The sequence below is a fragment of the Propithecus coquereli genome, unplaced genomic scaffold (assembly GCF_000956105.1).
Source record: "Propithecus coquereli isolate 6110/MARCELLA unplaced genomic scaffold, Pcoq_1.0 Scaffold246, whole genome shotgun sequence".
Lineage (NCBI taxonomy): Eukaryota > Metazoa > Chordata > Mammalia > Primates > Indriidae > Propithecus > Propithecus coquereli.
Genome location: NW_012148019.1, coordinates 2,720,162 through 2,735,900, shown reverse-complemented (window position 1 = coordinate 2,735,900; position 15,739 = coordinate 2,720,162). Strand labels below are relative to the sequence as shown.

Here is a 15,739-nt window from a genome sequence, read left to right as displayed (position 1 = left end):
GAATTATTTCTGGTGACAAGATAATCATAATTAACTGTCATTCCCCTTAGTTACTAACATATAGGTTAACAGTTTACTTGTATATCCTTCTCTAAATAGTCTCTAGATAAGCAAGATGTACAATTGCAATCCTGATTATTAAGGAAGAAACGACGACCTTGATCTACAGACGTTTAATACTTTGAAGCAATAATAATTCATATCCCACCACATTAAAAAACTTAACTGATTAAATTGTTACTCTCTAAAGGATGTGCTATTACTTTTATGATATTTTTAAGAAGTTTATCAGCAGAAATGGGATGAAATCAAAATTTAAAAAAGAGAACAAAAAGAGACAAGGGGAACAAAAGTTTAGCCATTCTGCTCTGAGTTTCAATGACAGTAAAATTCTTAAGTGATAAGCACTCAGGGATACAAATTTTGAAGAGGGAAGGATATGGTTGCGAGTATGATAGTTCAGAATTACAAAAAACATGTCCTGGTCATTACCCATTCTGTAAACAAAACTTTACTAATTTATAATATTAATTTGTATGGATTCTAAGGGGAGCCCTCCATCTGTTACGTCTCTCCTTAGTTTTCCGAGCTAAAACCCCCACTTGTCCAACTCTCACTATTTGAGACTATTGCTGTTTTACTTGACACTGTACGTCCAGGACTATTCACAATGTCTGCCCCATAGTAGGCTATCAAGAATGAATAAATGGATGGGTGAATAATTGTTAGCTGCTACAGATCCCTAAAGTCTGGGCTAAAATCCCTACTTTCATACCTCACATCAGCCATTTCACCTTAACGTGAATTCTCAATGTTTTGATAAAGTAACTCCTGGTACTAAACATATACTACACCTAGATGGTCTAGCTGACTAGGTATGTATGAGGACTGCAACTACTTATATCTGAAAACTATACTTACGAGTACAGTCCATTTATTAGATCTGTGATTAAATAAAATCCTATAGAGTTTTAATTGAACTGCTATGTATTATATATTTCTCTATCATATACTATGATTTTAAAACTTAGATACAGAATTTTCTTTTGTCTTTATTTAAGCCATTTGACAGATGTGAATCAGATGAACCCTAGGGCAGTTCTCCAACAATCTCCTTTCTGACTGACACACCTACGAGGGGACATGGTTGAGCAGCGCCATTTGCTCCGACAGCACTTTGTTCCCAGTAACACTCCACTGCAATAGCTCCTCATAACTTGATCGACAGGATGAAGTCGAAACACACCAGTTTGATTTCTAAGGTCCTGAATATGATCTTTATTTTTAAATTTTGTTTCCCATGACTTTTCAACGTGAACTCCCCGGTATGGTCATTATATCTTAATCACTATCCCTACTTTGAAACATCTCTGAAAGTTACAGTCTCTGGTACACCTCTATAATATGTATCTGTTTAAATGCTTCTTTTCTCCAGATCTGTTAGCAGGCTTGTTTTCTGGGTGACCATACAATGCTATGGGCACAGAATTTGGAAATTAGAACTAGATTAAAATTCTAGCTTTACCACTTATGAGCTGTATATCCCTGGATAAATCATTAATTAATCCACTGAAACTCAGTTTCCTTACCTGTGAAACAGTGATAATAACACCCACACCTTGATATTGTGAGAATTAAATGAAAAATATGTGTAATTAACTGTGTTCCCGGTATATAAATAGGCATTTGAATATTTGATGATTAAATTAATAAATATAAGAGGGACAATCTGTTTGGTGTTACGCAACAAGGATCAATGGGTAGAAATTAAAAGGGTAGAAATTTTGGATTAATACAACAAAGAGCTCTCTAACACTTAGAGCATCTAGAATCTAACAACGGAACCAACTGCCTTGAGAATTTGAAATTTCCTATTACTGGAAGTGTTCAGGCGGAAGCTGAATGACCTTCTCTGGTGGTGACACAAGAAGGGATTCTGGTGATAAACAGGAGATTCGGTCCAATTCTACAATGAATGTGCTGTTTCTGGAATCCTCGCCTAGCAGAGCACGTGCAACAGAGAAGCAGCCAGAGGCAGATCATCTAAGAGACGGTGCGTACAACAGAGGCGAGAGGTCATAAGGGCCCCAGCTCAGTGGCAGCAGGAATGGGAGGGACAAGCAAGGGACTTTACAAAAGAAGACTCAATGGGAACTGGTGACTAAGTGGACAGGAGGAAACAATAAGGAAGATATCAAAACCAGGTTTTTAGCTTGGAACAGAATCAGGAAGGCTGCTAGAGCGTGGGAGAAGAGTCAAGTTTAGAGTTATCATTTAGGAGCCATCCAAGTAGTGCAAAGAGTTCTACTAATACGTTGTGTGGCACGAAACACCATTCTGCTAATTACAAAAAAGAAAGAGAAGAAAGAAAAAAGAAAAAGCAGTAACAACTCCAAAAGCTAGAATTACTTATTGAATGGTTCAGTTCTCTGCTTAAGAGGGCATAGACACCAATCTTTCTTTCATAGGCCTAATCTTTCTTATTTAGAAAACTTATTTTAATATTTACTTATTAATTAGAGATGGGGTCTCGCTACATTGCCCAGGCTGGAGTATAGCGGCTATTCATAGGCATGATCATGGCTCACTGCAGCCTCGAACTTCTGGGCTCAAGCGATCCTCCCGCCTCAGCCTCCTGAGTAGCTGGACTACAGGTGCATGCCACCACGCCCGGCTAATTTTAATATTTATTTTAATACTTGTTATTTAGTTTAATGTTTTAAGCAAGAGTTTGCTTAGATAACCTTTTTTTTTTTTTTTTTTTACAAGTTAGGATAAAATGTGGCACCATACTAATAATGAAAAATCCTAATCTATGACTTTATTAACAACATTAAAAACATTTTAGGCTTCACGTATACAAAACCCCTTTCTTCCCATGTCTAACCTCTAATTGTTTGATCAGACTGGCTTCTTGGGCTTTCAGTCTCTCCTTTTGTCTTTTTTTCTGTTCCTTCTTCAACTGGTCCACCACAGATTTTCTCTTCCGCAGCTCATCCTTCAGAGCTCTAATCCTACCTTCAATGTCACTCTGGTCAGATGTAGTTTCTGAAAGAGATACAAAATTCTTTTACTTAATTCAACTTAAGAATAGTTGACACAGTAACTATTAATGAAAAGCTGTAATGTAATACTCAATTTAAATAAAGTCAATCTAATAATTAAAATTAAGAAATTTGAGCTTCTGAAAACAATTTACAATTTAGTCAACTATATCCCTACTTTCCCATAAATCCCTCTTTATTCTTTTCCTTGGTTCCTCCTATTTTTTTTTTTTTGAGGCATGATCTGGCTGTGTTGCCTGGGCTAGAGTACAGTGGTGTCACCACAGCTCACTGCAACCTCAAATTCCTGGGCTCAAGCAATGCTCCTGCCTCAGTCTCCCGAGTAGCTGGGATTATAGGTGTGTGCCACCACGCCTGGCTAATTTTTCTATATTTTGTAAAGACTGGGTCTCTCTCTTGCTCAGGCTGGTCTCACACTCCTGATCTCAGGCAATCTTCCAGCCTCAGCCTCCCAAAGCGCTAGGATTACAGGTGTGAGCCACCACACCTGGCCTTATTTTCACTTTCCAATTGTACTATTTGAAATTGTAAATAAATCTCAAGGGATGCTATCTTGGTAAGATAAGCAGTTGGAAGTTGAAAACTTTCCAATTGGTAAAATTTGGATATTCTGCCAAGAATTATTTCTGGTGACAAGATAATCATAATTAACTGTCATTCCCCTTAGTTACTAACATATAGGTTAACAGTTTTTAAGTCATATTAAAATCAAACTAGAATGTTACCATTTCACATTGATTGAGTCATTAGCTGACGTCTTAATACCACATTAAAAAGAGAGAAATTATAAAGAAATATATTGTGCTATAATCTTTCTTTGAAAGCTCTAAAAATATTTAAGATAAATCAAGTTCATTAAATTTTATTTTCTCCCCAACAGTTCATACACTGACGAGATGTCCAGTCATAGCAACATTATGAAAAAGATATTTCATTATATTGTCATACATATGCTATGAAAGCAAACAGGTATTGTTTAAAGATACTGTTCATATCACTAAACATGGAAATTGCATGCATAGAAATTACTGTTCCTCACACTTCCTCAAACCACATTATGATGTCATTTCCATATACCAATGTTGAGTGAGACATATAATAGCCTTACAACAGAAATACTATCGTATACAGATCTGAAGACTCAAATGTGCACTGCAACATCATATCATAAGCCAGATTTTTATCAGGTACTTTGGATTAAATTGCATAAGAACTAGTTTTGGAATTTATTTAAACACAAAAAGATTACAGTCTTTTTTGTAGTGTAGTCCAAATATCTGGATTAGAAATAATGAAATCTTCATTGGGTACTGAGTCAGATTGAAAAAAAAGAAAAGAAAAAAAATAATGAAACTTGAGTTCCTGTTAGCTCAGAGTTCCATAATACTGAGTTAAGACACAGTAGGAAAGTTAAACCCATCTTATACCAGTAGTGTCATCATACTGAGCCCTTGGCATGAGCACAGCTCATTATTTATTATTGAACACTTTTTTTTTTTTGAGACAGGTCTCACTCTGTTGCATGGGCTAGAGTGCAGTGGCATTATCATAGCTCACAGCAACCTCAAACTCCTGGGCTCGAGTGATCCTCCTGTCTCAGCTTCCCAAGTAGCTAAGACTAGAGGCAGAAGCTACCATGCCTGGCTAATTTTTCTTTTTTTTTTGGTAGCAATGGGGGCTGTGTTGCTCAGGCTGGTCTTGAACTCCTGGCCTCAAGCAATCCTCCCACTGTGGCCTCCAAAAATGTTTGTATTTCTCACTGCACCTCGCCCAACACTCTTATAAAATGAAGTAATAACAAATTCCTAGAACTGGTATGAAAAATAAATAAGATAAAGTATGCAAAGCCATGTGGCACAGAGCCTAGAAAATATACATATCAACTTAAATGTCCATCGATGGATGAATGGATGAAGAAAATGTGGTATATATACACAAAGGAATATTATTCAGCCTTAAAAAAGAAGGAAATATTGTCATTTGCAACAATATGGATGAACCTGGAGGGCATTATGTTAAATGAAATAAGCCAGGCACAGAAAGACAAATGATCACATATGTGGAACCTAAAAAAGTTGACCTCGTAGAAGCAGGGAGTAGAATGGTGGTTATCTGGGGCTGGGAGTCGGGAGTCTGGGGGATTGTTCAAAGGATATAAAATTTCAGTTACACAGGAGGAATAAGTTCAAGAGATCTATTGTACCACAAGGTGACTACAGTTAATGACAATGGTACTGTATTCTCGAAAATTGCTAAGAGAGTAGATTTTAAGTGTCCTCACCACAAACAATAATAACTATGTGATTATCTAGATTTAGCCATTCCACAGTGTATACATTTTTCAAAACATGTTACACATGATAAATATATAAAATTATTGTCAAAAAATAATTTTTAAAACAGTGGTAGGAATATTAACACAAAACAAACATTTTTATGTAGCCATATTTTAGGTAGTGTATTTTTGGGTTTAAAACTAAAAAAGGTGGTGGTGAGGAGGAGAACATCTGAACATCTCCTCATCCCTCATGCTTTCTTTTAATTTTGAAGAAAATAATCAGTTGGTTTCAGGGTTAAGAAGGTCTGAACACTTGGTGCTGGCTTCATACTGATTCAACTGATGATTCTCGTATAATAACTGGAAGCAGGGTTGCACGCTGAGCTAAAAATTATAATCTTTCTAAAAAGTATAAACCCATAACTTTGGATCCTCTAAAACTGTGTATTCTTTAGCCTGGTAAGATTTATGTGCTTCCAAAACTTGAGATGTTACTTTGATAAAATTTTGGAGAGCACTGCACTCCCACAGTCTTCGTTTCAATTTTGCCCCAAAAGTGATTACTTAAAAAACTATGTATGTCAGCAGTGATTTTCTAATTAAAAATATCTTTACCATCTATGGCTGCGAAGATCTAGCAGCAGCTGATGAAAAACTTCAGAGATTTTAGATGAAAGACCTGGCAAAATGTTTATATTTTTAAGTACTAAAGAAACCAAAGGCAAACAAATGAAAGGCAATTAGAGACTAATAAAAGCCTATGAGAGAGTAAAGGGAAATACATTATATATCTGCCTACATCTAGTATTACTGCATAGTATTTATAATCAGTAATGTCTAAGAGAATCTCTTTAATTTTTTTTTCACCCAAGCAACTCTCTAGATAAATATATTATTTTTATGGGATTCTCTCCTGTAGTTTTCTGTGAGGTGAGAGAGATGGGAAGTGTCGGCAAATGATACATTAGTTTGTTGAAACATGTCGAGACAAACTAACCTGATGCACAGAATAACTTGATTGAAAAAATAAGTTCCTAATTATTTGACATATACTGATTGTATTAACTTGGTTAATAACAAACTCTCCAACACTTAAGTAAAGGTACTATATAAAACTCCACTACATTAAAATTTACTACTCCACTTCTACAAATACTATACATGACATCATATAATGATGTCATCATGAACAGGTAGACTGACTCTACTAGTTTGGAAATCTCCAAGCTTTTCGAAAACCATTTATTCTTGAGTAAGTTTTACCAATAAAAAAGTATCTTACAAATGTTATTATTAATCCTTGGTGCATAACTCATGCAAGGAAGTTAAAACATTATTCCACTGCTACAGATGGAAAAAGATAGCCCAATATGGGAAAGAAACTTGACAAAAGTCACCAGTAAGTAACAGATCCAAGATAAGAACCCATTTGGGTGTTTCCAAGTATCAAGTTTATGTCTACTGACATGTTATTCCATGGGCAATAACTTTTCGCCAAAGTACATACATTCAAATATATAAAAATAACTATCCACAAATAAATATGAAAGACAACATTCTTCAAACTGGCTTGACCCGATAATTGTATTTCTAAGAATCTACTCCCTACTGAAATATTCAATAAGACTTTTTATCATTCATGTATATATATATATATATATATACGGTCATATGCTATATACAATTCAATGAGGGACTGCATATGTAACGGTGGTCCTATAAGATTACAATACCATGTATACTTAGCGCTGTGGCACAGTGGCCTACGGTATTCAGGACAGCAACACAATGTACAGGTTTGCAGCCTAGGAGCAATAGGCTATATCATACGGCCTAGGTGTGTGGTAGGCTATGCCGTCTAGGTGTGTGTAAGTGCACTCTATGATGTTTGCACAATGACAAAATCACCTAATAACAAATTTCTCAGAACATATCCCTTGATGTTAAGTGATGTATGACTGCATATGTATGTGTGTTTGTATATATATACATATATGAAATGTTTATTATAGTATTATTTGCAACTGTGAAAATTTTGAGAAAATCTAACGGTCACTAGGAAAATAGTTAAATAAATGAAGGTACATGTACCCTTTTAAATATCATGTAGTTACTCAAAGAATAAAGGAGCTCCATAAATATGGGTGTGAGAAAATTACATAATTTACTATTATCTGACACATGGAAAACAAAAGGGTACAGCACAGGATCGAAGACCAAAAAAAGAAGAACATTTTTCACTTTTCCTTTACTAAATGTCTACTCTCAAAGAAAACTAAAAATGAGCTCAAAAAGCAATATACTCAATATGGCGACATTCAATACAGTGTTAATCTTCCTCACGACCCTACATAAACCAAGCGCTGTCTGTCTAGATATGCTTCCCAAGGTCAAAGTCCTTGAAACCTTTTAGAGCAGAGGCTATTCATTCTTCCATAATCTGTTCACTACAGAGATTTGTAGCAGGATGCCCCGAGGTGATGGAAAAATAGACAACACTCCCCACTGCCATTTGCAGTCTACGATTGCTCTACTTTTCCTCCTTTGAGATTTGTGCCATCATGCTCCTCCACCTTCTGTCTCCTCAGTTATCACTAATTTATTCAAGAAACATTTAATAAATACCCACCAGGTACAACGTAAAGTGCCTGCTAGGGCCTGGTGCTACAATTAAGAAACGCAGACCCTACTCTCCACGAGTTTATAGTCCAGTAGGAGAGACCTGCTGGGCAAAGTCTGGTTACGATCTGTGTTGTTTGGTTGTGACAAATTCAAGTACAGAGTGGAACAATGTACTTGGAAACATATAGGCAGTGCTTGACACATAGAAAAATATTTAACAAATGTTTGATGAATATGTAAAAAATGACTGTCTGTTGGCCCGGCGTGGTGGCTCACACCTATCATCCTAGCATTCTGGGAGATCAAGGTAGGATGAATGCTTGAAGTCAGGAGTGCAAGACCAGCCTGAGCAAGAGTGGGACCCCGTCTCTACTAAAAACAGAAAAAATGAGCCGGGCATGGTGGCGCACACCTGTGGTCCCAGCTACTCGGAAGGCTGAGGCAAGAGGATCACCTGAGCCCAGGAGTTTGAGGTTGCAGTGAGCTATAATCATGCCACTGCACTCTATCCCGAGTGACAGAGTGAGATTTTTGTCTCGAAAAAAAAAAGACTGTCCATTAATGTATGAGAATAGTTTGTCATATTTTGTGAAATTAGGGAAATAATTATATGAAAAGCAAAGAATTATATGATTTAATCTTGATTTTAAAAAGCCTTTATGAATACAACAAAGGAGAACAGTATACTAGGCACATGGTTAGACAAAGCTTATTAAAGAGGAATTCGAAAATAGTAAGAAGAAAACAAACTCATTATGAGTCTTACCTGACTGTGTCATAGACAACGACTCATCTGACCAACTATTACAGTGTTGATGGGACCTGAAAGGCAGACGACATTGTCCTCCAGTCCTACGACTTCCTTTGCCAGACTCCTGCTTTGACACAGATGTGCAGCTTTTGGGAGGTGACTGTTGAGACAGGAAACCAAATGCGAACTATTTTGTGATATAGTTGTGAAATTCTATTTAAAATTTGAGATACTAGCCAATTAAAGATAATATTTACAAAGAGTTTTAAATAACCCTAGGACATGAGTGAAAAAAGTTTTCTAATATACAAAGGATATATATTTTTAAAAAGCATAGGAAAAAAGTAATAAAAGAGCATGCTTTTATCAAGGTCTATAATAAGTTAAAAGTGGCTGTTATATCACTGATATTTACCCCCCCCATTCTTCTAATTTAAAAATACTAAATATGTACTACTTTCACAGAAGGGAGGGAGGGAGGAAAGAAGAAAACAGAGCATAAGACTGCCCACAAGAGATTATTACAAAAGTCAAAATTTCTACCCTGACATGAAGTGGAAGTGAGAATGCCTGATGTGACTCCTAGCGACCACCATTTCCTACCCCTGTGACTTTGGGCAAGTTTCCCAGCCTACTAATCTTTAGAGCGGGGATTAGAACAGTATCTACTTTGTAAAACTATTGTGAGGATTAAATGAGATAATCCATGTGAGGCATTTAATATACTATCTGGTACTTGGTAAGTAAACACTCAATAAATATTACCTTTTATTATAAAAACCACTTTAAGACACACTAGTTTGGATATCCTAGATGTATTTTCAGGTGAGAAAAAAACCTAATTTTTAGTATTCAATCAGTTTGTGGCTATCATGAACCTCAAAAATCATGCTAGGTAAAATCTAATCAATTTGTAAGGATTAATAGATTAATAAGATTGTGTCATAATGCACAGTTTGGTTGTAAATTCTTGGAAGGTAGGAATTTACATAATAATAATAGATAATGCTACAAGAAAATTATCTATACAGGCCTAGTTTTATCACATAATAAATAAGAAACCACTAACATGATAATTATAAGCCTTTTATAATCTAAAAACACTGATTTCAAGTATGTGTACGAGGACATGGGATATTTTCAACATAATATGGAATAGGCTCTTCACTGAACAAAAAAGGTTTTTCCTCTAAATCTTTTCGGTGCTGTAACACACATGAATCTGATTTCTTTTCAATAGAGGAAATGCAGTTAATTCTTCACTTCCCCAAAAACGAAGACTCTAACAAAGGATATTTCATTCTGAATTTAGGTAGATTTTTTTTTTTTTAAACATAAAGAAGCTTTAACAATGTCTGTGTTCACTAAATATTTAATATTGTTATGCTAATTACTTGATATACAGGTGGTCCCTGGGTTATGGACAAGATGAATTTCTGAGAATGTCTTTAGGTTGGATTTGTATATAACACAGAGCCCTCATGAACAGGGAATATATAGTAATAATAATAACAACAATACTATAATGTCCCATATGTGGTAATAATAATAAAGTATAATGCTATAATATTAATATACCCCTGTACTGTAATAAGTTACAGAAACTATTGTGCTCTTTCTTTTAATTCAGACAAACAGAACATAAAAACAAACTCATACAAAAAGTTTAGATAGGAGATAGGAGAAATTTCAAAAAAGAATATTAAAGATTAATACTCACCTCAAGTTGCATCAATGCTACGCTAATGGGAATGTTATGCTTATTTTGATCTTCTAAAAAAATCAATAATGACCTTTCTATCTCAGTAATTAATCCACTACCCTGCTTAGTAATAACTGATGCTTTCACACTGCCTGCCACATGGTCCATTATTCCAACTGTATCCTTCATAATTGCTCTGAGAGTCGAGTGACTGAGGCCTGACGCTTTCCCAATGAAGGCATCTGGCCTTTCTCCCAACACTTCGTTATTTATTTCTACTTTTGTTCTCACTGTAATCACCCTTCTCTTCACCGCAGACTCACCTGGACTCGCAGTGGACTTTTGTTTTGGAGGCCTGGTCACAAGGACAAACACAGACTCAAAAAATCAAGTAAAAAAGTTCCGATGAAAGTGATGCTGTGTGTGAGCACCTGTATGAACAACGAGACCAGCTGCTGGCGTAAAGACGCTGTGCCCAAGAACCCAAGAACTGCTTATGCCACGCGAGTTTCCTTACATGTGTGGAAGAAACTAGTTCCCAAATTATTAATCTAATTACTTAATTATAAATCCTCCTTATGCGGAGGCTTAGAGTCTGTTTGTAAGTACAGAACACCATTAAGTTGGTTGTCTGTAGCCCAGCGACTGCCTATACTTTATAAAATCACGTTAAAAACACGGTTAAGTTTCTATCTTGAGTTTTTACCAGATGGTTTTTTTTCTATGAAGTACAGAATTAAGGACATGTAAAAAAAATCTTAATTCTAATAATGACCATTACTCTAACTTAGAATCAATAACCATTTCAGATCTGCCTTAAAGAGATGAAACCATTACTTTCACTCTTACTATGAGTTAGTTATACAGTAGTTATTAACTAAATTATAGTGAAGGTACTCTGGTGTGGTTTAAGATCTTATTGTTTCTGTTATGTGACAAAACACAAATTTCAAAAAGAACTCATGTTGTTCCTATAAATTATCTTTATTAAAGACTTTAGAAGTCCCTATCTCCACTGTATTAATAGACTTGAAGCATATAATTTTATAACTGCCATTAAAGCTATAATTTGTATATTTATAAATCTACACTAGTCAATGGAAAGTTTTATTTCTATTCAAATGTTATATTCTGATGTTACAAGTATGGGTGATAATGCTGTCACTAATAGCAACAAATAACTGCTAATAATATACCTTTTACTAAAGGATCTTTAAGATATACATTAACTTACATGTTTACTAGGAGAGGTAGAAGATTCCAGTTCCTGTGAAAAAACCATGTCTTTGGTAAGTACGCTGTGGTCTGGACTCCCCGGCTGCTCCTGCGCCACGGATCCAGATGGTGCGTATTCAACGGCAGGACTGCCCAGGTCTTCGGGGATGGAGCTTTCGCTGTTTAGATGAGAGTAGAAAGGTATTGAAGATTCCTCTTCACTTGCTATTTCTAGAAAGAAAGGGTGAAAACAAGAAAAAATACAGTCTTAGTCAATGGGAAAATTAAACTGTTAATATGTTACATCTGTTTTTAGCATATTATCACTATTTGCATAGAGGTATAATTTCTTCATAATGTCACTTAACATTTACTACGAAGTCTGTTAGTCTAATTAAGAATTTTGCCTGATCCGAGTGAAGGAAGATATCTGCCACATGTAATCAGCAGTGACAGTGGCTGACAATCCAGTTCCTGAGAGAAACCGTTTCTGCAGCAAGTACACTGCTCTGCACTCCCGGCTCCCGCTGCACTGTGGATTCAGACGGTACATACTCAAGAGCAGGACTGCCCAGTTCCTGCCCAGTTCCTGCCCAGTACCTCTGTGCTACTTAAATCCAATGCTGCCAGTTCTTTCTCTACTTCCTTGGCATTGTCACGTCACTGGTAACCAGGGCCAACCCTTTTACCACCCAGCAAGGAAGTGTGAGGATGCGGAGCAGTTACTACTCTCACATATTCCTTTAGGACTAGAAATTGGTCCAATCACTTTGGAAAACAATTTGGTATTACTTGGAAAAGATGATAACACATACTCTACAATAACACTCTTACCATGCAGCTTAGTCTCCAGTCATCTCAAAGATTTTGTGAACCACTGAATATCCTTTAGTAAGTTACTTTTTTGCTTAGTCACAATCAGCTTTATCTATGGCAACAATGTACTTAATGAGTACACTGTTGTTTATTTTATTATAATGTATTTTTTTCTTGACTTTTTTATCTTCTTTATGTCAGTTTACTATATTAACTATTCTTAAGCTGTATTTGGTGAGATTAAAAATTACACTGAATCGCTTGTCGGCCTTTTGGCTAAGATCAAGTGTAAACATTATACTGAAATAGCCTTTGTTTTATCACATTTATCCAACACCACTTTCCACAATTAAGTAAGCAAATAGTTTCTAACAAATACAGGCTTGAACAGGGAAAGTTATTATTGATTTGCCTTCTAGCCAAAGTCAGAAATGGTTTCTATTTCTGTTATAGCCTATTATGAAATCTGAAAAGTTGAGTCCTGTACCACTGGAACAAATGAGTCTCTTTTCTAGGTCCTCTTAAATTTCCTCCCAAGATGGAGAAATCTGTATGTAGCAGGATGTTACAGGCTGCAGATGAGGGTGAGAAAGCTGACACAGAAGTAAGCCTCTGCTGAATAAACTAAAAAGAAATTATTGAGGAAAAGAGGATGACTACAAATAAACTATCTATCGTGTCATTGGTTTTCTTTACATATCACTTTGGCATGTATAGCTAGATAATATTATCATTGAGTTTTGCATGCTTTTTAATTGCCTATAAAAGGAATCGAATTTTAATTCTTGTACGTTGATTTGTATAGCTGTTATTTTTCATCTTCATTGAGCATGATATAATATGTAAATATACCACAATTCATCTATCTGTTCTCCTACTTACAACCAAGTGACTTTTTTTTTACTATTTCAAACATTGCTTCTATGAACAATATCATATTTATCTCCTAGTATAGCTAGCCAGCTATAGACATATATCTATCTATAGATATTTGTATGTATATATGTATATCTATACCTATATCTATGTATCTATCTGTATTTCCATATCTATCTATCTATCCAGGAGTACTCTACACCAGTGGCTTTCAGACTTATTTTAACCATAATATTTATCCTCGATGTTTTCTATTCTATTTTAACTTTAAACAATGCTGACTGCAACCTAGTTCATGTGCCTCTAATGTTCTCAAACAGTAGTCTGAGCACTGACAGAAGTTCTCAAACATTTTGGCCTCAGGACCCCTTTACACTCTTAAAAATGATTGAGGACCCCAAAGAGTTTTAATTTACATGGTTATAGATACAGTTATATGTATCAGTATTTACCATACTAGAAATTAAAACTGCAAAAACCTTTAATAATTTATTTTTTAAAAAAGTAATAAACCTATATGTTAACATAAATCACATTTTTTAAAATTTAAAATAACCACATTTTCCATAAAAGTTCAGTGAAAGGAGAGAAACTGTTTAACATTTTAACGAAAATCTTTAATGTCTGGCTTAACAGAAGACAGCTGGATTCTCATATCTACTTCTGTGTTCAACCTGTGGCAACATACTGTTTTGGTTGAAGCACAGGTAGAAAATTTGGCCTCCAAGAGATGGTATGTAGTTAGAAAAGGGAGGAGTATTCAGATAGTCTTTACAGACAACTGTGGACATTCCTTTCTAATGCTACACTAAAACTTGATAAGTAGCAGTTGCTTAAACATTAGCTGTGATGTGGAATAAGAAACCCTGTCAGTGAACTGTCCATTTGTCTATCTTGTACTTTGAATGGGTCATTTACAAACTGTGTATGATTTTGTAAATCATCCTTGGTCATTTGGAAAATATTGGTTCACCAAGTCACGAAGATCGTCCAAAATGCTCACATACCTCATTACAGAATATGAAAAGATCATTTTGATTAATGTCACCACCCATCGTATCAGAAAGTCTTAGACATTTTGGGAAGCTGTAAAGATTGTGGTGGGCAAAATAGCACTTCCAGAATCCTAATTTTCACTTGAAAGCTCGAATTTTATCACGGGGTAATAAATACTATTAGTTGTTTTCCTTGAAGAGTTAGGGTTGCTTCATTTATTTCTGAGAAACTGCATGCAAAATACCCAAGTCTGAATAAACCACAGTTTGTCAGTCACTTAAGCAAAAACGATGGTCCATGAAAAAAAAAACGGCCAGTTCAGTTTACAACCCAAACGATCACATTAAGCGTTTTTCTTCACGACAGTTATCACGCTTCAGCACGTGCCAGAGCTTTGTGCGCATGTTCTGTGCTGTCACACAATACTAAAGAGAAGTGTGCTCATAGGCAGAGATTTAATAAAACGAATGTTTTTAAATGCTCATTCAAGGGCATTCTTCCATAACAGTGGCACATCTTTGCTGTGGGTGCAGGGTGGTGAGGAACACAACGTCTGCTGGAACAGTTTGGTGCCACTGCCTTGATTCATATTAAGGCAGCGGCAGTTCTATTTGCTTTTGCACCATCAGTGTAATGGCAACACAAGGCGAAAGGCAAATAATTTGTAAGTATTATTACAAAAGTAATTTTTGTCTCCTAGATCCCCTGAAAGGATCTCAGAGACTCCGCCAGGGTTTCATGGACTATACTTTAAGTACCACTGAATAGACGTACACCTGGAATGAAACAGCTGAACTGCTGACTTATAGGACATATGTATCTTCACTGTTATTGTTTTTGTTATTTGTTTTATTGCCAAAATGTCTTCCAATCTAGGTTTAACAATTTACACTTATACCAGAAGTTCTTCATTCCACCTACATACCAACAGGTTTGATGGATATTGTAATGAGTTGAATGGTAGCCGCAAAAAAGATATGTCCACATCTTAACCCCTAGAACCTGTGAATGTAATCTTATTTGGAATAGAGGTCTTTGCAGATGTAATTATTAAATAAGTTAAAGATTTCATGATGAAATCATCCTAGATTATCTGAGTAGGCCCTAAATAAAATAACAAGTCACCCCATGAGAGACAAGAGAGACACAGAGAAGAAGGCCAGGTGAGACAGGAGTTATGCACATACAAGGAATGCCAACAGCTCCCAGAAGCTGGAAGAAAGAACGAATAGATTGTCCTTTACAGCTTTCAGAGGGAATGCAGGCATGCCAACACCTTGATTTTGCATTTCTGGCCTCCGGAACTGAGAGAATAAGACATTTTTGGTTTTTCTTAAGCCACCATGCTTGTGGTAATTTGTTCCAGCAGCCTTAGGATGTGTAATATTACAGGTGAAGCATACCAAATCTGAAAATCT

The 15,739-nt window shown here is 35.8% G+C and overlaps 1 protein-coding gene across 1 annotated transcript in view; it reads right to left on the bottom strand.

Moving 5' to 3' along the window:
- The window catches only part of CEP350 (centrosomal protein 350kDa), a 175,594-nt gene that overhangs the window by 24,888 nt on the left and 134,967 nt on the right, over positions 1–15,739 (bottom strand). Inside the window, exons 27-29 of the mRNA XM_012646529.1 lie at positions 11,653–11,864; positions 8,732–8,876; positions 2,888–3,048 (exon numbers count right to left, since the gene is read on the bottom strand). Coding sequence (XP_012501983.1) covers positions 2,888–3,048; positions 8,732–8,876; positions 11,653–11,864 — 518 coding nt within the window. The remainder of the gene's footprint in view (positions 1–2,887; positions 3,049–8,731; positions 8,877–11,652; positions 11,865–15,739) is intronic.